Source organism: Malaclemys terrapin, chromosome 1 (genome assembly GCF_027887155.1).
Source record: "Malaclemys terrapin pileata isolate rMalTer1 chromosome 1, rMalTer1.hap1, whole genome shotgun sequence".
Taxonomy (NCBI): domain Eukaryota; kingdom Metazoa; phylum Chordata; order Testudines; family Emydidae; genus Malaclemys; species Malaclemys terrapin.
Window position 1 is genome coordinate 85,238,303 of NC_071505.1, and position 23,793 is coordinate 85,262,095.

The 23,793-nt window shown below is 41.3% G+C and overlaps 1 protein-coding gene across 5 annotated transcripts in view; it reads right to left on the reverse strand.

The window, feature by feature from the left end:
• Positions 1-23,793, reverse strand: part of ANKS1B (ankyrin repeat and sterile alpha motif domain containing 1B) — a 758,955-nt gene that overhangs the window by 255,758 nt on the left and 479,404 nt on the right. For all 5 annotated transcript variants that reach the window (XM_054028751.1, XM_054028742.1, XM_054028776.1 and 2 more), the window contains one exon: positions 4,156-4,254. In XM_054028751.1, coding sequence (XP_053884726.1) covers positions 4,156-4,254 — 99 coding nt within the window. The remainder of the gene's footprint in view (positions 1-4,155; positions 4,255-23,793) is intronic.

Here is a 23,793-nt window from a genome sequence, read left to right on the forward strand (position 1 = left end):
AACTGTTTTTCTTTCTTTTCTGTATCTTTAATAAAACTTTAAAAGAATGTTTAATGGTGCATTTGCCATCATGCTAAGCAGGCTAAGGTCTCTGTATACCAAGCCCCAAACTTGTTTAAAACTATTTAATATTGGACAGCGACTGAGCTATGTTAACATCTTTAATTCTTTGGGCCCTTTATTTAATATATTTCCCTTCACTCAGAAACAAATGCCCAGATTTTGTCAAACTCTGTTAAGAAATTTGCCCTCAAGCTAGGACCATTTCACAATATAATTTCACAAGTTATAATTGTACAGAAATTTCCTTCTCACCCTAAACTAATAGTAATGAGCCATATGCTGCTCTATTTAGACTCTCATAAATCTTGAGTAACTCTATTAACTTCAGTGGAGTTACTCCACATGTACATCAGTAAGTGACCAGAATTTGGTCCAGTATCTCCAACCCAACACTATAATTAAAAAATGGCATTATGAAAGCAGTAATCTGATTGGATGATTCCAACTATGTTTATCTGTTATATCCATACTATACTCTAGTCTCTCAACCAATTTCTCCTTAGATAAATCATTACTAAGGGAAAAATAGTAACATATTTTAAAGATTCTAGGTTAAATCCTCTTTGTTATACTAGTATAAATACAGTATAGGGGAGTACAGAATGAAATTTGTCTATTTAAAAAAAATTTCTTTTTTTTCAATTTTAAAATACACCTCTACCCCAATATAACAATGTCCTCGGGAGCCAAAAAATCTTACCGCGTTATAGGTGAAACCGCGTTATATCGAACTTGCTTTGATCCGCCAAAGTGCACAGCCCCGCCCCGCCGGAACACTGCTATATCCGAATTTGTCTTATATTGGGTCATGTTATATCAGGGTAGAGGTGTATTATAAACGTTAGCAGGTAAGTTCCTAAATCTTTCATTGGTGTCAGAAATGCAAAAGTTTCATTACTCAGCAGGCAACCAGCATCTAAGTATCAAAGGACAGTTTTCATTTTGCACTACTGGCTCTCTGATGTATTTCCAATCCTATTTCCACAAAAATGAAGGTTGGATCAGGTAAAGGAAAGCTTTTAAAAAAACACCATTTTCAAAGTCTAACATTAGATTTGTCACTTGTTATTTTACTCTCTAAGCTTATCCAGTAGTTTCTGATGGAAGAAGTTGGGTTTGAAGTAGTGTCAAGACATAAGAGTTTCTCAAAAAAACCTTCCCCTTCCTTCGGTGTTCTAGTTATAGACAATCACAGGAGGAGAAATACAAAAAAGCCCCACAAGAACCCCTTGAAGTTTTAAAAGAATTGTGAATGGAAGTAGGGAAGTTTTAAAAGTAATTAAATTAAAAGCTTTTTATCTATCACCACTCATAGAACCATAGGGTTAGAAGAGACTGCAAGGGTCATCTAGGCTAAACCCCTGCCAAGATGCAGGATTTGTTGGGTCTAAACCATCCAAGAGAGGGGGCTATCCAGCCTCCTTTTGAAAACCTCCAGTGAAGGAGCTTCCACAGCCTCCTAGGCAGTCTGTTCCATTGTCCTACTGTTCTTACATGGTTGCGTATCTTAAAACCCCACTTAAAAATGTATATACTTATCTTGAAAATATGATGGGGCTGGACTCATCAACAGTTTAACAAATATACTAGCACTGTATGTTTCCCTGCAGGACGTGAAAGGATTTTCAAAATTTGCAGTGTGCTATTGAGAATATAACCAGGATGAGCTCTATTAGATAAGAGTTGTTATAATACTGATTTATGGGTCATATAGCTTCCTTGGCAGCTCTGTCTTAAAAAAAACCTGGGTTTTGAATAGAAAATGACGTACTGTTTCTGTATAAGCTCTCTTGTGTTGCCAAGTCATTTAAATAAAGAGTTGTGATGCATAGCTTTTGCTTCCATCCTCCTTCGTTTTGGTATAATATTTCTGCATTAAAGATGCATTAAGAACATGATCTTTTTGGATTATTTTTTGCCTCAGCTGGCAACCTCTAAACACCCTCTGACTGTTATACAGCACTGATTCCAGACATTCAAAGGAATTTAACTATCTCAGATTTACAGAATGTGGATTCTACCAGGAAATTGCATGACTCATTTGTTATCAGAAACAGCTGGTTTTGAGGGTTCCTTTAGAGCTTGACTCTGCCATCCTTACACATACTGAGTAGTACCTCATGCCTCAGGGAGTCCCTACTTCTAAAGTAAGGTAACTACTCAATGGGAGTATGTGTGGCAGAATCTTTGAATCTCTAGCTCCACATACAGCAAGCACAATTAGAAATGGACATTTATCATTTTTTGTATTTGTGTAAGTTGTGGATTTTTTGTCAAATTTGTTTTGCAAATATGGAACAGATGATGGGATTTAGCATAGGAACTTCACGTACATCTAGGGCTGAATAATAAAAATAACCAGGATAGTGGGAATTAATTTTGGCATTTCTTGTATACTGTTTCAAGTCTTGTCTTTAGAGCTTGTAATCTTCATGAGTCCCATTTATTAAGTGCAGATCTCACTAACATATAATGTTACAAAATCCTGTTAGTTTTTTTTGTTAGATGAAGAAAAAGCATGCCCCCCACTAAATAAAGGGAAACATATAGACAAAATATTTCAATGTAGAGAGCTAACAATAAAAGTAAAAAATGAGGTTAAAATAATGTTATAGCTAAAAAAATGCCAGAAACTCAAGAAATTCACAGTTAAAATTTAAACACCAAACTTAATTCAGCACCTCACATACCCTCTGCCTATAAACTAAAATAATCTATTTCCTAGTCCTCTTTACCTCCGTCTATATTCCCAATACAGTCCATGGAATATATATCACTATCTTTAACCATGCTGCACTACATACAGACTGTGACCATCTACATACAAGGATGCACCAGAAGCTCACTTTTCCAGTCCATCTTCTCAATACAGGCCAGATCATCTTATCTTCACAAGTAGCCCCAAGACTACACCCGTCCTTATCCATCCATGCACCAGAAAGCCTATTTCACCTAATTCATCTTCATTGCACAGACGGCAAAGATCTTTTATTTGCTCTGCACACATTCCCCGTAGGGGTCAGAGACTGGATACAGAGCTCCATCTTTACTTTGATCATTCTATACATGCTGTCCACAGACTCCAGCGCACTCATACACTTTACAATGGGCTTTGTTCCTGCTCTGACTTCTATAGAGCCAATATGCATGTGGGCCCTGCTTGGCAGCCTGCTTGGCCTTAGGCAGAATACAACTCCAGCTTCTGCCTGACATCATTCGTTTAGGTGGCTTCCCATATCATGTGACAACCTGCAGGGTCACAATATGCCCAGTGCATCTTCTCACACAAGGAAAAGCTAGCAAAAAGCAGGTATTAGCAATGAGCTGTGAACTACCCATTGGCAAATTTTGGTGTTCTATCTAGCATGTAGTTTAAATCCCAAAGATACAAGCATAGTCTCTTAACATGCTTGACACACTCTCAATCTGCAATGAACACCATCCTACACCGTAAGTCCGTTGGAAAAATGGGTACAAGTTACAGGATTGCACATCAGAAAAGCAGAATTCATATACTCAGCAGGACAAACAAATAAAATATAGCAACTACTGATAGTCTCCAATCCACATATGAAAGATGTGTATTGCATCCATAATGGAATATCTTGAGTTTCTAGGGTTACTTAATTGTATTTCCAATCTTACCTCTATATTAAGAAAAATTGGTCTGGGATTTAGACAGAAATTTATTTATGGAGGTGACGCAACAATCTATAAGCAAAAGCTGTCCTAAAATACATCCCTAGCCCCACTTAATTTGTTTTTGGCTTTATGTGTTAACATATTGAAAAACCAAACATTTCTATAATCATTTCTAAAATAATTAGCATCATGAATATGGGACCTGATTGTCCTCTGCTTTGCACTTGTGTAGTCATTTAAGTCTGTGCAAAGTGGGCGTAAATCACTACCAAACCAGAATGGTAGCATTTTACACGCACTTTGCATGGTGTAATTGACTAGGAAAAGCATAAGGCAGTGGAGAATTAGGCTCACAATGTCCACATTTCTATTTAAGAATGGTATAAAGTGTTTAAGAATTAAAAGCTCTTGGTGATACTACTGGAATCCAGATAATAAAAGAAACTATACCTTTGGAAGGAGCTGGATTGCCTGTAGAATTCTTTGCCGGTGTCCAGAGTTTAGTATTCCTATTTCCAACAGATCCTGATCCTCCATTACATTGCTTCCCTGAAAAAGGAGATATTCAAATCTGAAATGATCCTGAAACAAACCTTTAAACTGTGTTTAAAAGAGAATAACTTTATTTAACATACAGTATGACAAGAATAATAAATTACTGATGATTGCATTGATTTCCAGGTCTACAAAATGTGAAAGGACCTTGAACTCCTGGACAATTACTAGTGTGCTGACAGTGCTGCCAATGGAGAAACTGCAGTTCTCACTAAAAACAAATCCCATAAGTGAATCTTTCTCCTCTACCCTCTGTCATTTGATTGAGGACAAGGATGTAATTATAAAATGTAACTACTGTATATGCATACAGTGCCTCATCTGTTTCTTTCCCCCCTCCCCATTCCTTTTCTTCTTCAAGTTAGAAAAAAACATCATATACAATAACACAGTGGATGCAGTTAGATAGAATTATTTAGTAATGTGTTAGTAAAATGCCTTGTTAGTAAAATGGCTTGCCCTTGGGCTGGAGAGGCTGGGGCAAAGCAAACCCTGATCACAGCATGAGCTCCATCTGAGAGGAGTCAGGCAATTTCTTATAAAGAGCAAAAGGTGGAACCAAGAATCAAATTTGGTCCAAAAAGAACCTAAAAACTGAAACCTATCACTAACACTGGCTATACTCTATATCTAACTACTAAATGACAAAAAGACTATATACAAGTGTGAGGGAAATAAACTTGCGATAGAGGACTGGAAGTGCTCCAACAACAATCACTGGCTGTAAGAAGGAACTGAGGGGTGTCAGGGCGGCTCCGTCCTTATACACCTCTACCCCGATATAATGCAACCCCGTATAACACGAATTCGGATATAATGCGGTAAAGCAGTGCTCCGGGGGGGGCAGAGCTGTGCACGCCGGGGGGATCAAAGCAAGTTCGATATAACGCAGTTTCACCTATAATGTGGTAAGATTTTTTGGCTCCCGAGGACAGCGTTATATCGAGGTAGAGGTGTACAAGCATGCAGAGGTGTGTGGCAACAGAGGGTGCTCAAGTTGCCCCATTGGTACTGCTTGGAAAAAGTTCTCCGACAACTGTGCACAAGGCGTGCACACACCTACACTGGAAGAGACATATGCAATCAATCTTAACTATTGGTATTGTTATTTGCTCCACCTTCAATGAAAACACCAAAGGCTTTGATGCTGTAGGTTTCTTATGTCTGTTCTATAGTCAGCTTTGAATTGAAGTAGGAAAGATCTGTAAAGACTGCTTGTAGTGGGCCCGATTCAGATCCCTCTTATTCCAGTTCTACATTAATGTGACCTCATTCCCTTTAACATATTTCCTCGTGATTGACTTTAATAGAACTATGGTGATCTACACCAGCTAAGGTCCAGCATGTTTTAAAGCTTTTGTAAGTTAAATTCTACTCTTGTTTTAAAAATATTTCTTCAGTTAATTTAACAGTTAAGATAAAACACTGCTAAATAAACCATCCAAAGTTTAAAAACATAAAACTCACCTTACAATAAACTTTCAAACAGTGCACTTTTTCCTTCAGGCCTAATCTGCATCAAACTATCAAGATAGCAATTTCCTGTTTGATAATTTTTCTTTTAAAATTACATTTAAGGCATTGTAAGACTTGTAAAATTAGTTATTTACGGTTCCCTGCAATTAAAGTAGTTATCAAATATTTTTCATATTATGCTGCGTTTTCCTTCAATAAACACTTTTTGCATGTGAATCAGTGTTGGAAGGAAGTACTTGTTTCAAGCAAAGCTGCTAATACGTCAATAAAGCAAACACATTACTTACTCATGACTTACTGTAACATTTTTGTGAACACACTGAATATGCATTATTCGTGATGGATGAATCTCATAAGGCTTGGATATTCATTTTAAATCTGCACCTGGGCTGGAAATCTTATGAGAACAGCCTTTCCTATGAGGTTGCTTTTCTGTCTAATCAGGTTTGAAATGCTGATTTTTGGCAGTCCCATGTCTAGCCTCAAATTATGCCTTAATTACATGTGTGCAACCCTATTGTCTTCAGTAGAATTACCCAGGTATAACAGATCAGAATTTGAAGACAAAGGGGAGGTCTTGCATATGAATTCTGGACAGCAATTCTATACAGAGATTCCAATACCAGAGGGGACTATTGTGATTATCTAGTATAACACAGGCCATTGAACTTTCTCCCAAAAATTCCTGAAGCACAACTTTTAGAAAAGCATCCAATCCTGATTTAAATATTGTCAGCGATGGAGACTCCACCACAACCCTTGGTAAAATGTTCCAATAGTTAATTAGCCTCACTGTTAAAAATGTATGCCTTATTTCCAATGTAAATTTGTCTAGCCTCAACTATTAATGATGCATAGGCCAGGAAAGAATGCAGTTCACTCTCCCAGAGCTTTTTTGGTTCTGCATACCCATCAGTAGTAAGATCTTACTTGTTTGCACTGAAGTAAGCCAATAGAACTCTGAATACACAGGAAGATTTGCTGAGTAAGACAGTACCAGTCCCAAGTAAGGCAGCACCTTGTGGTGCAATAGTAGCGCATCTGACTCCAGATCAGAAGATTGTGTGTTCAAATCATGTCAGGGTCAATTGAAGTTTTGGGGGAAGTTTAGGTTGGATATTAGGAAAAACTTTTTCACTAGGAGGGTGATGAAACACTGGAATGGGTTACCTAGGGAGGTGGTGGAATCTCCTTCCTTAGAGGTTTTTAAGGTCAGGCTTGACAAAGCCCTGGCTGGGATGATTTAGTTGGAAATTGGTCCTGCTTTGAGCAGGGGCTTGGACTAGATGACCTCCTGAGGTCCCTTCCAACCCTGATATTCTATGATTCTATACACAGCAGTTGGACTCATGACAAAGACAATCTGGCTTTTCAAATGGAGAGGTATGAGAAATCATATTAATCCCCACTTCAAATTCTAAAATAGTTTCTGTAAATAAGTAATAAACAAATGGCACAATAGTGTAGTATAAAGATTTTACCGGCATTCATTTAGGATGACTTTGTAACAGGGCACTCACCTCTTAAATGCTCACAGTCCTTTTCTCCCTCTGATGCCCCCTGTAGGCTACCAACTGGCTTTGGTGGATCTTTAGTGGCTTGGCCCTCAAGCAAGTCACAAAGTCTGAATGAACTCCTTCCCAGGGTATTAAAGAGTCCAATAAATAAACAGTCTTTCTGCCCTTGCTAGGGTCATCAGCCCTGACTCTGGGCCCTTAAAATTCAGCCATTTGTTCGGACTGAATTTTAGCCTGAACAATTTTAGCTAGGATTGGCAGGGATGCAAAACCATACTTTGAAGCGTCCCTGTTTGCCAGAAGCTAGGAATGGGCAACAGGGGATGGATCACTTGATGATTACCTGATCTGTTCATTCCCTCTGAACTACCTGGCATTTGCCACTGTCAGAAGACAGGATACTGGGCTAGATGGACCATTGGTCTGACCCAGTATGGCTGTTCTTATGTTGTCCCAAAGGTCTGTCCCCCACTTGGGACTTATGCCACTTTACCTGTGGCCAGTAGGGGAACCAGGGCCCACCCACTACTCCAGGTTTCAACCCAGGAACCCTATAAACATCAGCCATGTACTACTTGATTCAATTCATTGCTGCTTCCTCCCTGGGCCTCATTAGCTTCACCCTTATCTCAGGGTTAAGGTTCTTAGATCCTCTCTCTCCCTGAATACCCAACTATGTAGAATGCAGCCAGAAAAACTCTGGCTATCCTTCAATTTCCTTTGCCCCTCTGGTCCCAGCCAGCAACTGACCTGTTAAGGCCAGGCAGCGTCTTTCATTTAGGCCAGCGGGGCCCTGATTAGTTGTTGCTAGACCCTCAATAAAAGGCTCAGCAAGTCTAGAGCCCAGGCTTACATAGCTGCCAGGCAGCAGACAACTCTATGCTGCCACTCAGTAGCAGCTAGAACCAGCTTACGCTCCATTGCCCATGAGCTGCTTGGAGACAGACTATGGGAAGTCCCGTCTCAAGAGGTCTGACAGGCAGCAGCCTCATTGCTCTTGGTTGGCTCCCCACCCTAGCTAAACCCAAAGGGCATTCCAGGAAGCATACAGGCAACAGTGCAGATCTCCTATAGCTGCCACAACCATTTCTGCTTCCAGACTCCTGGCTTTGACCTCAGCTTGTTTTGGACTTTGTCTCCTGAGTCAGATCCTGAAATCTGACTCAGACTCTGACCCTTGGTATTGACCCTGGCCTGGAACCTCACTGTGAACTCCTCCACTACTCCCAGCCTCAGGTTTGCCCCTGCTCTTCTTGTGGTCCTGACTCTCTAGCCCTTGGAGGACCAAGTTTCTGTGGTTTGCAAAATGGATAATCTAGAGACTCCTCTCTAGAAAAGTTTGGATGACCCCCCTTCACTGCTCTTTTCCTCTCAGCTTGCTGCTTCTTTGGGCAGGGTGTAGTACAGCGGTTCTCAAACTGTGGGTCCAGACCCTGTTTTATTGGGGTCACCAGGGCTGGCTTAGATTTGCTGGGGCCCAAGTCAGAAGCCCAAGCCCCACCTGCTAGGGCCAAAGTCTGAGGACTTCAGTCCTGGGCATCAGTGCTCAGGTTACAGGCCCCCTGCCTGCGGCTAAAGTCATTGGGCTTTGGCTTTGGGCCCCCCATCCAGGGCAATGGGGTTCGGTCTTTGGTCCTCCCCCACCTAGGGCAGCAGGGCTCAGGTTTCCATTCCCCCTCCTGGGGTCATGTAGTAATTTTTGTTGTCAGAAGGGGGTCGTGGTGCAATGAAGTTTGAGAACCCCTGGTGTAGTAGGTCCAGGGGGCACCCATCAGCACATACCTCCCACTGTAGTAAGGATTTGGGGCTCTTCCCAGAGTCAGGGTTCCCTCCTTGTCAAGGCTGATTTCACACTTTGGCACTTCGAATGCAGAAGATGGGGCCCTGCAAGGATTCTAAAAAAAATTAATACGGCCCACTCCAGGCTGGTATTAAACTTCCAAGGTCACAGCTTCTCTCTGACCTTGGATGGGTAGATGCTGCCACCACCCAAGTGCAACCCCCCTCCCCTTTTGAGAACCCAGGAAGGCGCACTTGGGAATTTCTTCCTGTGGGGTACCCTCAAACCATTTCACCCCCCCAAAAAAACAAAGGAAATCAGCTGTTGCCACCAGCTAATTAAACAAAATATGCACAAACCTCTTAGGGACACAAAAATCCAATCCTGTTCTTAAAAAAGGTAAATTTTATTAAACCCAAAAAGAAAGGAAATACATTTGGAACTTAGGCTTTTTGCTAGATCTTAAAAGAAACAATTACAAAAATTAAGCATCAAGATAGCTCTCTTGAGGTTCAGCTTAAAGGTTAAACCAAAGAAAAGCATCTGGGGTTAGCACAGAGGAGTCCACAAGCCAATGACAAATAAAAGAAATAACCCTAATTGCATCTTTCTAGACATTTCCTAATTTACTTACATATCTGAGGCTTCAGATAAGTAGGTTCGAGGTAAGAATTGATGATCTGTGATCCTACCTGGCTTAAAGCTGCTTACAGCATTGCTCCTCTGTGTCTCTGCTCTCCGGAGAACCACAACACACAAAGGGAAGTTTTTTCCCAATTTTAAAAAGTTCTAGCCCTCCATTGGCTCTTTTGGTCAGGTGCCCACTTCTTTCCTTTTACCTGTGGGCTTGTTAACCCTTTACAGATAAAGCAAGTAGAGAATAGCTGCTAACAGGGATTTTGTAGCTAACTGGCTGGCTGGGTGTCCACAAAAGGGAGCTACCCCCCTCTTATTTATCACACTCTTGTTTTGGAAAAGAAATCTGTGATCTCATGTTGGACTCCTGGGCGATACCTTTATTGAAAGACATAAGGTGAAGTGCCAGCTACCACTGTGTAATCCGTGAGTTGGTATTTTTCATCTCCTGTATCTACTTCAAGGGAGTGTGGTCCGTGAGTAGTTCAAATGGGGCTCTCGGGAGGTAATAGCATAGTGCCACTACTGCCCAGCGTATGGCCAAGCATTCTCTTTTTATGGTGAAATACTTGGTCTTGCATTGTTGGAGCTTCCTACTTAAGTATGGGATTGGATGTTCTGTCCCTTGGAAGTTCTGAGACAGTATTGTTCCGAAGGCTATGGTGGATGTGTCTGTGTGTAAAATAAAAGGTAACAAAACATCCGGACTTTGGAGCACCAGGTACTGGCACAAAATGTCTTTTTTTTTAAAAAAAAGCTCTTGACACTCCTGTGTCAACAATACTATTTTCAGTGCTGACGTCTTGATAAGATCTGTCAATGGTCTGGCTAAGGTCGCAAAATGGGGAATAAACTGATGATAATCCCTACCAGATAGTCAGGGCTGGCTCCAGGCACCAGCATAGCAAGCAGGTGCCTGGGGTGGCCAATGAAGAGGGGTGGCACATCCGGCTCTTCGGCGGCGGGCCCCTCACTCCCTCTCGGAGTGAAGGACCTGCCACCGAATTGCCGATATAGAATGAAGCGGAGGTAGAGCTGCCACTGAATTGCCGCCAATTGCGATCACGGCCTTTTCTTTTTGCTGCTTGGGGCAGCAAAAATGCTAGAGCCAGCCCTGCCCTTAGTCAATGAGTCCTGGGAGAGACAGGCGCCCTGCAACTAGCCTGACATGGCCTCCCTCCTGCCTCCCCACCCCACACACAGAGCAATTGACTGAGTTAATTAAAAAAACAAAAACAAAAAAAACCCTCCAGGCACCTCCCAGAGGGTTTCAGACCTGCATGTGACAGAACAGAAATTTATTTATTTATTTTGTTTCTGTTCTGTCACATGCAGGTCTGAAACCCTCTGGGAGGTCCCTGGAGTTTTTTTTATTTCTTACTTCCACAGCTGGCCCGAGTTGCCCAGGGACTGCGGCAGGGCGGCCAGAAGCAGCAGCAGCAGGGCCATAGAGGGCAGGGCGCTGCTGGGCGAGGCCCGTGTCCTGCTCTCCAGGGCTCCGCTCCCTCTGGGGCTACCCTGCCCTGGCTCCTCATCCCCCCGCTTGGGCAGTCCCCTGGCTCTGTCCTCCCGGGTCCTGGCCGGACCTGGAGGCGGGAGCCCTGGCTGGAGGGACCCTGGGCTGAGGTGCGGCTCGAGCGCCCTGCTGCTTACCCCGACCCTGCCAGCGCCGGACCGGCTGGAGGCGAGGGGGGAGCGGGTGGAGTCAGCACTGGTGGGGGGGAGCCCAGAACTGGGGCAGCAGGGGGTGCGGGTGGGTGGGGGAAGAGAGCCCAGTGCTGGGGCGACAGGGGGTGTGGGTGGGGTGGAGAGCCCAGCGCTGGGGAGGCAGGGGGTGTGGGTGGGGGGGAAGAGAGAGCCCAGGGCTGGGGCGGCAGAGTGTGCGGGCGGTGGTAGGGGGAAGAGAGAGCCTGGGGGGGCAGCCAAATTTTTTTTTTGCTTGGGGTGGCAAAAACCCTAGAACCGGCCCTGCAGATAGCCAAGATCTCCTGGATGCCAAATTTACATTTCTTCAAATTTGCCATGAGTCCAATCTCCTTCAGTGACTGCAGTACAGGTGTTATATGCCCCACATGTGATTGCCACTCTTCACTGAATATTACCACATTGTCCAGATAGGCAGTTGCAAATTGCCTGGGGTGGAGAAGCACAAGGTCCATAAGAAGCTGAAAGGTGGCTGGTCCCCCTTTTAACCCAAAGGGCATGGTTATAAAATGGAACAGCCCAGAAAGGTGGAAAAAATGTCTTTTCTCAGGAGTCAGCTGAAAAGGGTATTTGCCAAAATCCTTTGGTCAAATCCAATGTTATAACATACTTTGCTTTTCCATGCTGGTAAAGAGTTTGTCCACTTGGCACCAGGGATGAGTGCCAAATTCTGAGGCCACATTCAAGCCCCAGAAATCCACACAGAATTGGGTTATGCCTTCTGGTTTGGGCACAAGTGCCACTGGATTGCCAGTCTCGCAATATCACACTGCTGCTGGATATTCCAGAGCCAGGACCCTTAGAATCCTTGGGCTTGCTGGTCCTCACGGCAGCTTTGTGGGTACCTACTTGAAGATCAGCAGGTGCCGAAATGGTCATCTGAATTGGAGACTGTCTCTTTAGGAAGATTCTCTCCCTGGAGAACTTGAAGCTCAGCTCCTAGAGTCCTTTTGAGAAGATTCCAGAGATTTCTTCTTCAAAGCTCTAGGGGATTGCTGCACTGAGAAAATTGAGGAAATTGACTTGCTCAGAGACTGTTGTATGGGGTGGGTCCCATGGCTGGGGTCAGAAGCCAGTTGGCACAAACTCTCAGTCATCAGGAGACAAAACTTAAATTCCCAGTTCTTTCTGACTCTCGATTTTAATGCCAGGCAGAAGTTACACTTTTGAGAAACATGTGACTCCACAAGGCAACGGACACATTGGGAGTGTCAATCATTCACCGGGATTGCCTTCTGGCATGAAAGGCAGTGCTTAATATCAGAACTGGACATGCCCTCACAGCGTTTAAGTTCCCCTGAGGGAAAAAAGGGACACAAAAGGACAACAGTCCTTATGCTAAACTATTATGTCTCTCTTGATATATATATAATAGAAAACTAACACTACGTACTAACTAACTAGTAGATAAGAGAAAAAAATACAGTTGAAGTAAGCTCAACTTGGACACTTCTGAGGCTCTGTCTCAGGCTGAGGCAATTGAGAAGGAACTGAGGGTGTTTTGCCTGCACAGTTCTATATAGTCACGCTGCTGAGCACAGGGCTGCATGGGGCACAGGTGCAAGCTGAATGGACACTACTACCTAAAATCTCCCATCTGAGGCACAAGGGGTGTATGCGCACAGAGTGGAGCACCCATAGGGACATTATTTGAAGAAGAAGTAGGTATTCATGCATCTGTACCACATATTGAACTTCATTTTGGTATTGGGAAGGCTGCTCTTCCCACGTCTCCTTGAACAGGTCCAGGATTCCCTGGGGTTTCCCACCATAAAGTAAATCAAAAGGAAAAAAAACCTGTTGATGCCTGCAGCACCTCTCATACCAGTATGTCAGGAATTGGACCCAATTGCAAAGGTCTCCGTAGATACAATTTTTTTAACATGTTTTTCAGGATTCGATTAAACCTTTCCACCAGGTCATCTGTTTGGGCATGGTACACAGAGGTCTAGAGGGGTTTAACCTTTAGGAGTGCTCATGTTTCCCTTCATAATCAGTACATAAAGTTCATCCTTTGATCCGCGAGGATCTCAGTGGGTACGCCTACCCAAAAGAAAAGCTGCAGCAGTTCCCTCACTACAGAATGTGCCATTACTGTGCACACAGGGACTGTTTCTGGGTATTGTGTGTCATAGTCCACTATGACCAATATATTGTCCCCATGCAGCTTTTTTTCTAGAGGACCCACAATATTGATCCCTGTCCTTTCAAAGGGCATATCTGTTAAAGGTATGGTTTTTTGCTTTGTGGCCACTGACCTTCAGTTGCATCCAACCTGTAGGATAGGAGTGGACAACTCTATGTACATATGTCACCTTCACACTGTCATCATATTGGAAGGTGCTAGGTTTGAGCAAAGCCTCTTGAATCAAAGTTGTGGGAACACTCTGAGTCCACAAACTGGGCACAATGCCGTCCCCCTGATTTCAACTTGGGCTACATATGTCTTATGGCACAGGTCAAAATTGAGATCTGAGCTTTGCACTGTTCTGTAACCCCACAATCTAGGAAATCATACTCCATGACATGACATGACCGACTGAAGTGCCCCAGCTTCCCACAGTGAAAACATACCATCGGGTTGTTAGTATGGTCTGTCTAACCTCTTCTCTTTGGTATTTTTGGGCTGCTGCTCCATGATAGGAGGGTAGGTGCCAACCATGATGGAGCCTCCAGCAACCAGCCTAGGTCCAGAGGGGCTACTCTCCTGGCATTTTCCTACCCAGCCCCTTTAGTTTCACCCTCATCTCAGCATTAAGGTTCTTAGGTCCTCCCTCTCCCTGCAAACCCAGCTATACAAAATGCAGCCAGAAAACAAACTCTGTCTATCCTTCAAGTTCCTTTGGCAAGAGAGGCATACCCCTCCTTGCCTCTCAGGTTGCAGCCAGGAACTGAACTGCTAAGGTCAGGGCAGAAGGGCCCTGACTGGCTGTTGCTAACCCCTCTATCCCTTGGAGGACAAGGTCTCTCTGGTTTCAAAAATGGCCACTCTGGAGAGTCCACTCTAGGCAAGCTTGGAGGATTCTTACTCTCTGCTCTTTTCCTCCTTGGGGTGCAGTGTAGTAGGACTGTGGGCCCGCGACAGGGAGCTGCAAAGGCTGAATATACCCCATCACAGACCCATATATATCAATTATGACATTCTCCACCCATGGTTAATATAGCCATTCCAAATATGTCCCTTTATTCCAGGGATGATATATGTGGATATAATATATGTATATATGCTCTATAAACATAAATTTACTTTGACCAGGTCAGTAGAGTTGCAATAGAGCACCATCTCTGTCAGTAATGGCCTACCTTTAATGCACTAAACAGCTCAAAGATACTCTAAGATCCATAATAAGCAAAAGATTTCTAGGTTTGTAGACAGTATTTATTCATTTTAAACACAAACCAAACAGGTTCAAGATTCCTTTTACACAACAATATGACCACTATGAAATTGCAGCAATACTAACTATGGTATGTAGCCATTGCTTAAATCAGTCTCTGTACCAGGTAGCTGGAAGATAGCTAATGTAATACCTATTTTTTTAAAAAGGCTCCACAGGTGATCTTGGCAATTACAGGCTGGTAAACCTAACTTCAGTACCAGGCAATTGGTTGAAACTATAGTAAAGAGCAAAATTATCAGATACATACTGTGACAAGTCCTCTGCCCACCCCTCTTCCTGGGGCCCACTGGCTGCCCCAATAAAGCTCAGAGAGGCTCCTAGTTATGCAGCACCCGTGGCTTTATTTACAAAGTGTTATGCTATATACAGAGCTTGCAGGCCTGATAATCTCCTCTCCTAAACAGAGTCTGCCCTCAGCTTGGAGACTGACCTTCCCCTGGTCATTCCCCCTTCTTCTGGCTGCCAGCCATCCTTTATAGCCCTTGAATCCTCAGGCCCGCAGGTACAGCCAATTCTAAAGGCCAGGCACCAGGCTTCTCCCCAGCCCCAATCTATTTCCCCTGATTGTGGCTGGCTGAGCAGGGGCTAATTAGGTGCCTTTGCACCAGCACCCTGCTACACATACATAGAAATGATATGTTGGGGGACAGTCAACACAGCTTTTGTAAAGGGAAATCACGCTTCACCAGTCTATTCAAATGCTTTGAGGGCATCAACAAACATGTGGACAAGGATAATCCAGTTGGTATAATGTACTTGGACTTTCAGAAAGCCATTGATGAGGTCCCACACCAAAAGCTTTTAAACAAACTAAGCTGTTATGGGATAAGAGGGAAGGTCCTCTCATGAATCAGTAACTGGTTAAAAAATAGGAAACAAAGGGTAGGAATAAATGGTCAGTTTTCACAATGGAAAGAGGTAAATAGCAGGATCCCTCAAGGATCTGTATTGGGACTTGTGCTGTTCAATATACTCATAAATGATCTGGAAAAGGGGACAAACAACAAGATGGCAAAATTTGCAGAAGATATTAAATTACTCAAGATAATTAAGTGCAAAGCTGACTGAGAAGAGTTGCAAATGGGTCTCACTAAATCAGGTGACTGGGCAAGCAAATGATACATTAAATTTAATGTTGATAAGGGCAAAGTAATGCACAATGGAAAACATAATCCCAACTACACATATAAAATGATGGGGGTCTCAATTAGCTGTTGCCACTCAAGACAGAGTCATCGTGGATAGTACCCTGAAAATATCCATTCAATGTGCAGCAGCAGTCTAAGAAGCTAACAGAACTTTAGGAACCATTAGGAAAGGGATGGATAATAGGACAGAAAATATCATAATGCCAATATATAAATCCATGGTATGCTCACACCTTGAATACAGCGTGTACTTCTGGTCAACTCGTCTCAAAAAGGATATATTAGAATTGGAAAAAGTGCAGAGAAGAGCAACAAAAATTATGAGTATAGAACAGCTTGCATATGAGGAGAAATTAAAAAGACTGGGACTCTTTAGATTAGAAAAGATATGACTAAGGGAGTGGGATATTTTAGAGGTCTATAAAATCATGAATGGTGTGGAGAAAATGAATAAGGAAGTGTTATTTACTGCTTCATGAAACACATGAATCAGGGGTCATCCAACTAAATTAATAGGAAGCCGGAAGTACTTCACACAATGCACACTAAACCTGTGGAACTTGTAGCCAGGAGATGTTGGGAAAGCCAAAACTATAACTGGGTTAAAAAAAGAATTATATAAGTTGATGGATGATAGGTCCATTGATGCACCAAGTGTTCCTAAACCTCCAACTACCAGAAACTGGGACTGGACAAGCGAGAATAGATTACTCAAAATCTCCCTGTTTTGTTCATTCCCTCTGAAGCATGTCACTGGCAGGATACTGGACTAGATGGACCATTGGTCTGAACCAGTACAGCAGTTTATGTTCACTATATCCTTTAGGAACAAAAACCCTCTGAAGATTTGCCTCTTAAGACATCAGAACATGATGATTAAGAGGGCATTTCAGAATGGCAGGCATGGGTGTGTGTTTTCCATTGCCGCTCAATTTGAATATGCATCTTTAATCTTTCTTCACTTATTCTCTCTGATAGAAATATTTTAGTAAAACATTCCTTATGTCTGGTTCTGTCCTGTTAGTTAAAATAAAAATGGCAGCGAAACTTTAAAGACAGCAACCAGAGAAATCATTATGCCATCTGAATACTGAATCAATGAAGTTGCAAGAGACTAGGTGGATGGGTGTAGATCACCTGCAGAAGCTTCTTGGTCTTACTCTTGTTATACCTTTGTTAACAGAGTTCCATCTGATATAAGAATGTCCTCAGTGCTATTACAACTCTAGAAAGAAATCTTGAGGCAAAGATAAATGCATATGCATCACTTTGTGAAAAGTGGGCAGAAACTTGATGAATAAAAAGCAAAAGACAACTCTGTATCTGACATTTTAGATCTTAAGGTCCTTGGAGAAAGACAACAGTCTGTTTCATAGGAAATCACAGATTATGGAGAACAGGTTGTAAAACCTAAGCCTGTTAGACATGGGGAAAAAAATAAAAGAAACAGACGGTTCCAAATATAGTTGGGCAAATACATTGGGACAAACTCTGCTGTGCCCAGCTCATGTTGGGCACAGGGAGAAAAAAAGAGGGAAAGTCAAGTAGCCAAGGGACTATCTGCCAGCTACATATATATTGCTGGAGTACATTGAGCAATGACTGCTCACACATCTTTACTCCCTGTGCTTGGGTCTCCAGGAAGGGAGGCAGAACAGCCAGTTACAGGGGCTTTATGCCTGCTATGGACTCGTATACACCAATTAGGGGGTTGTGGTTAATTACCTCCCAGTTATTGCCACCTGAATGGTGCAAAGTGAATAGAATGGGGCAGAGAATCGATGATATTCTTTTTTAACTTCACAAAATTCCATAGAAAAATCTGGGGAGGAAACGCTGTGAAAACAATTAAGAGACTATGCAACCATGATCCTAAAGTCCTCACCTTTTGGCAAAGGGCTATTTTTTTAAAATCCCTTTACTGGAAGAGGAGATTAGCCTCATCCTAGGGTTCTACACTGACTCTTTAGTAAGCCCCTGACCTTGTATTGCAGTTTCTAGCAGCCACCAATGCTACTAAGTCAAATACAGTACATTTATTGAAGTTAAAGCACAGTCTCCTAGGGAACTGTGCTGTCCTTGACTCTCCAAGGCTGGAAAACACTAGATACCTCACAAAATGTTTAGGAATGTCCTGAATACTCAAAACCTGTTTCTTTTTCATTTTCTAAGTCCTCTGTCAGAAGGCCTGTAAATTTCAGGCATGTCATAGTTTTTCCACAAGGCAGAAAAGATTATTTGGGGAGTAGGAGATGGGTAAATGCAGTTTTCAGTCACAAAACTGCTTCTTGTTAATGTGAAGATTTCAGACAATGTGTCATTCATTCATTTCAAAATCAGAACAGGCAAACAGGAAATTTGCTTGTTTCAATGTAGGTGAAAAAAGGTTTGCATCTCTCTAGAGTGTCACCATTAATAGAAAACGATCTCTGTAAGAATCATTATTAAATGAAATGCTTGACCTGTGCTGGAAGGTCAAGATTTATTAGATCCCTAGGGCAACTATAGAAATTTTTGCTGATGAGAAACCCTCCTGAAGAACTATGAAACTTTGTCTTAGCTGTGAGTAAAAGATGGAGTGTACGTAAAATGTGGTGAGGAAAAATTGATTTAATATGCTATGCAATAACCATTTGATTATGATTAAGGCATTTTAACATTTGTGGTCCTAAATTAGATTAAATTGATTAATAAAGACATCAGATTAAAAAAAAATTCTTCCATACTGTCACTACAGGGCAGGTTAAGATTTTTCAGGTGACTTAACTGTACAATTCTATATCTCAATATGTTTGGATTTCTTTTAAGTGTAATCTTAACTTGGACTTTCCTGGTTTTGTAATTTTTTGGCTTGGGAATAATTACAACATACCTGTAATTCTTGTACCCTTAAGTTACCAATACTTATACATACTCTCTACCTTAACTTCAACTTACTGTAGTTTTCTGTCTTGGGATTTCCTATTTCTTAAAAATTCATTCATGAACACTAAATAAGAAACCTGAAGAGCATGTTACCAGGTAATATTTCTAACGGTTTAAAGAAATGTAATACCAACATTCATTTAAAAAAAATTTTTTTTTCAGGGCATTTTCACCTGTATACAATGCCGTGCAAAGCAGCCAGTGTGCACTGACTAATTAAACTGTTTTTCTAGTTTTTTTTCACCAGTAGAACAACTCCAAGCAACCAAAGTTTACTAATAAATCTGGCCCTACAATTGCAGATAATTTATTGTTTTAGAGGGCTATGTTGGTGAGGTCAGCACTACGTGAAAGGGAGGATGAGAGGAGCTCAGTAGCTCCTGAGTCCCAATCTGTCCGTACTTTAAGGGTTTCCCCCACAAAGTTTCTTCACAGGAGCTGAGGCAGCAATGCCTTCAGGAGCCTTTCAAGTACAGATGCCCAAACTAGCATCAACCAGAAACCTTCAAACAGCTGTGACAGTTCGACCAAGTAATCAACCAATGAGAACCGTTGACACTTCTTCCTCATTACAACCAACAGAATTGTTCCATGTAAATTATTTATAAAGAAAAGATGAATTACTTTTGATGTCACAGTGACCCACTTAAGAATTACCCGAACTGTTGATTTAATGCTATATGTAGCCTATATAATCACAATAATTAGCTATACCAATTATTAATAATTTAGTTTAATTACAGCCTAATTTCTTCAAAAGTAGATTATGCACAAGATTTAAATTAATTTTAACTAATTTTGAAGAGTCTGTATTATTACATAATTAAGATAATTGGAGACAAAGGAAAAGATGGTTGAATTAGATTCTAAGTTTCTTAAAGGACCCATTTTAAAATAATTTTAAGTTAAACTAATAAATTCTCAGAAAAAATATTCTTTATTTCAGAAGTGCTGTAAGTTTGGGTAGAAAACACTGTATTTTTCACACATAACGAAGATGTTTAATCCCTGCCTTAAGTGAAAAATGGAATTCAACTATAAAGATGAGACTAGTGTGTCTGTAATAAATTTAAATCACCCCTCACCTCTAGAAAAGTCCCACAGTATTACTCAAGTGCATATTTTAAGATAACTATATTTTATTTCTATCAAACTTGTCCTTTCTGGCCTTGCTATAATTTGTCATCCTCAGTTGTTGTATCAGATCTAAAATGTTGACCCTGATAACTCACTGTGATACATGCAGAGGCAGCAGTGCATTTGTGACGATCACAACACAAGATAAAGGACTTAAATTGTAAACTCTTTGGGGCATGGACTATGTCTTATTAAAAGTGGCTAGCTCAAATTTGATTTCCATAGGATAATAGTAAAAATAATAAGCATCAGTAAGGAATTTAGTAACTGAACTGATTGTTTTCTTTTATGTTTAGGTCTTTTAAAAACAATCTGATAAATTAACTCTGAAAATGAGAAATATTAGAAACAAAAATGTGCTTTTGCTGTATAGTTGATTTAGCATGTTTAATTATGTTTCCTGGATATTCTGCTATGCCTACAGTAATCTGTAACAATTACATTAAAGAAATAAACAGAAATTAAAGATAATCATGTTTGCAAGCACAACAGAGCTGCCACAAAGCAACTGAGAAATGCTCTCTCTTATTTACATGAAAGTCAATGGGAAAAATATTCAGTTTGGCTTAGGAGCCAGCAGAATTTTGGCTAAGTCTCATTTTCAGAAGGGACTCAGGCTCCTGAATCAGTTTGGTGCTGCAATGCTGAGCACAAGCAACACCTAAATATCTTTAAAAATCTGGGCCTTTGCTCCTAAAGGCAGACACAACACTGTGTTTGATTGAATGAGCTGCCATCTAATATTGCACACTCCTGAGATTTCTGTTATACAATCTGGTGTGATTTACTTTCACAGTGTGTGCAGAAATTTTACCTTCCAAGTTCCTAAAACCCAAGGGGTAAATGGAGATAATCTCTATTTCCTCCATACTCTTTCTAAAAATATAAGAACATTTGATTAAGGGTTGACAATTTTCTTTTCTTTCTTTACTTGTTATTGTAATTCATTTCACACAGGAAGTGGGCTGTGTTTTTCTTATTCTTTCCAATTCAGCTGCGGAGTGGCTCATTTTGCTGGCCCACTCTAGTTACCGTGGCAACAACAAGGTTGCTGTAATATGATCCCATGAGCTTTATGTCGATACACCGTGCTATTGTTCTCCAGTAATATTTTTGAGACTATCTTTCCACATTCTGATAAAACAAGATTAATTAGCATTTGACTGGTGCACGGGCCACATCATTGTACTAGGAGCCATTGGAGAAGGAGACTCCAGGAAGGTAGATACGTGCCTTGTAGCATGTACTGAGCACTAACCAGTTGACCGTCTCTCTCTGTTAGGTTTGATCCTTAGTTGTCAGATCCTGATCCAGCAAAGTACATAATATATGGTTAACTTTAAACACGAGTTGCTCTACTGATATCAGTAAACATAGGTGCTGGAACTAGAGATGCTGGGGGTGCAGCAGCAGCTCCTGGCCTGAAGTGGTTTCCATCATGTACAGGGTTTACAGTTAGAGTCAATGGCTGTCAGCACCCCCACTGTACAAATTGTTCCAACGCCCCTGTCAGTAAAGTTAAACTTGTTTTATTTAACAGCTTTGTGGAACTGGGACTTGAGTGTTAAATGCATTGCAACACTGAGCCCATAATCATCAGGGACCTTGCTCCTGCTCAGCTCTGCTGGTTATTTGGAGCATAGTTACTCTCCAGTGCTCAGAGGGAACTTGCAGCTATCGCACCCCTTCAGGCTTGCAACATATTGTCTCCTGTTCTGCTAAGCCTGCTCTTTGTACTGGCCTAGGGTGGCTGGGCCATGGCTCAGCCTCATTCCCATCTCCCCTCCCATCTTCTTTGGGATAATGTACATCCAAGAGTTAAGAATTGGAAGCAAACTAGATAGCCTTGCTTAATGAGTCCTGGAATGGGATACATCAATCAGAGAACGACTTTATTTAAAAATGAAAGGTTAGATTTTGGAAAACAATTTATGGCAAGGGCTAGGTGAGGGGTGAATTCTGCAGCAAATTCCTCTACAAATTGGACCCTGATTATGTATTACTGTTTCACTGTTGCGCCAGAACATTGTTTTTAATAAAAAGTCAAGTGTCATGGCATCACCTACAGTAAACTAAATCACAAGCTATTAAGTTGATCTCATGTAGTATATTAACTATTACAAGCATCAAAACAGATTTTTCATAGTCTTAATTATCTAGCCCAGCAGCAATAAATCTGTTGACTTTCAAATGTGAGAAGGAATACCTGATTAGGCTCCTGGCCATGCCTGGTGCCATTACACTAAACTCTTTCCTCCCTTCCAATTCTCTTACCCCACTCCCACATCTACTTCTCTTCCTATAGCACTTAGTTCTTCCCAATCCAAATCATGCTTCCAAACCTGGTTCAGTTAGTCTAACCCCTCATTCTGTCCACATTTTCCCCTTCATTCACAACCACACAGTATTCAATTTTCCACCCCTTTACACATATTTCCTGTATCTAGTATCTCAGATATACCAGGAAAACAGCAGTCACTACTAATACCTCAGTCCTTTGCACTACAAGTGGGGCCCTCCTCCCATACGTGAGCAGCTCAGGTACGTAGAAATTGTAAATATTTGAGAAATTAGCTACCTGACACGACTTTTTATGCTGCTGTGCAAATTACATACATGTGTCATGACTGACTTAGTCCTTCACTGCTGGTGAATAAAAGAAAAGTTCCCTCCAATTCAAGAATTCTATTCTCAGTAATTTCTCATCCACTAAAAGGCATTTATCGTTTTTTCTCTTGTTTCATACATTACATAACCTGGAGATAGCCTACATACTCACAACACTTCTATTCTTCCCTAAAGGTATGCCATTTTGATCTACTTATAATGGAGATTTGAAGAGGAAAACCCAAGAGGTAATATACAATTTCTTGCCGTCATGTTAGTGAAGAGAGTCTTGAAAACATGAATCACATGTATCTAATGAAGTGTTGTCTGGAGACAACAAACAGCCTGAGAAGTGTCTTAACTGTTAACATCAACATACTGTTAACATATAAACCTAACAATGAGAGAGACAAGGTGAATGAGGTAATATATTTTACTGGACTCACTTCTGCTGGTGAGAGTCACAAGCTTTTGAGAATACACAGAGCTCTTCTTCAGGTCTAGGAAAGGTACTCAGTGTCGCAGCTAAATACAAGATGGAACAGATTGTTTAGCATGAGGAGTTAGCATGTTGTAAGACAGCGGCACTCAACCTTTCCAGACTACTGTACCCCTTTCAGGAGTCTGATTTGTGTTGCATACCCTCAAGTTTTACCTCACTTAAAAACTACTTGCTTACAAAATCAGATATAAAAATACAAGTGTCCCAGCACACTATTTCTGAAAAATACTTTTTCATTTTTACTATACAATAATAAAATAAATCAATTGGAATATAAATATTATATTTACACTTCAGTGTATAGTATATAGAGCAGTATAAAAAAGTCATTGTCGGTATGAAATTTTAGTTTGTACTGACTTCATTATTGCTTTTTATGTAGCCTGTTGTAAAACTAGATGAATATCTGGATGAGTTGATATACCCCCTGGAAGATCTCTGCGTAACCCTGGTTGAGAACCACAATTGTAAGAGACCATTCAAGGTGAAGTGGGCAGATAACACCTCTGCAGTTATCAGAGGGGTAGCTGTGTTAGTCTGAATCTGTAAAAAGCAACAGAGGGTCCTGTGGCACCTTTGAGACTAACAGAAGTATTGGGAGCATAAGCTTTCGTGGGTAAGAACCTCACTTCTTCAGATGCAAGCCTTGTGAGGTTCTTACCCACAAAAGCTTATGCTCCCAATACTTCTGTTAGTCTCA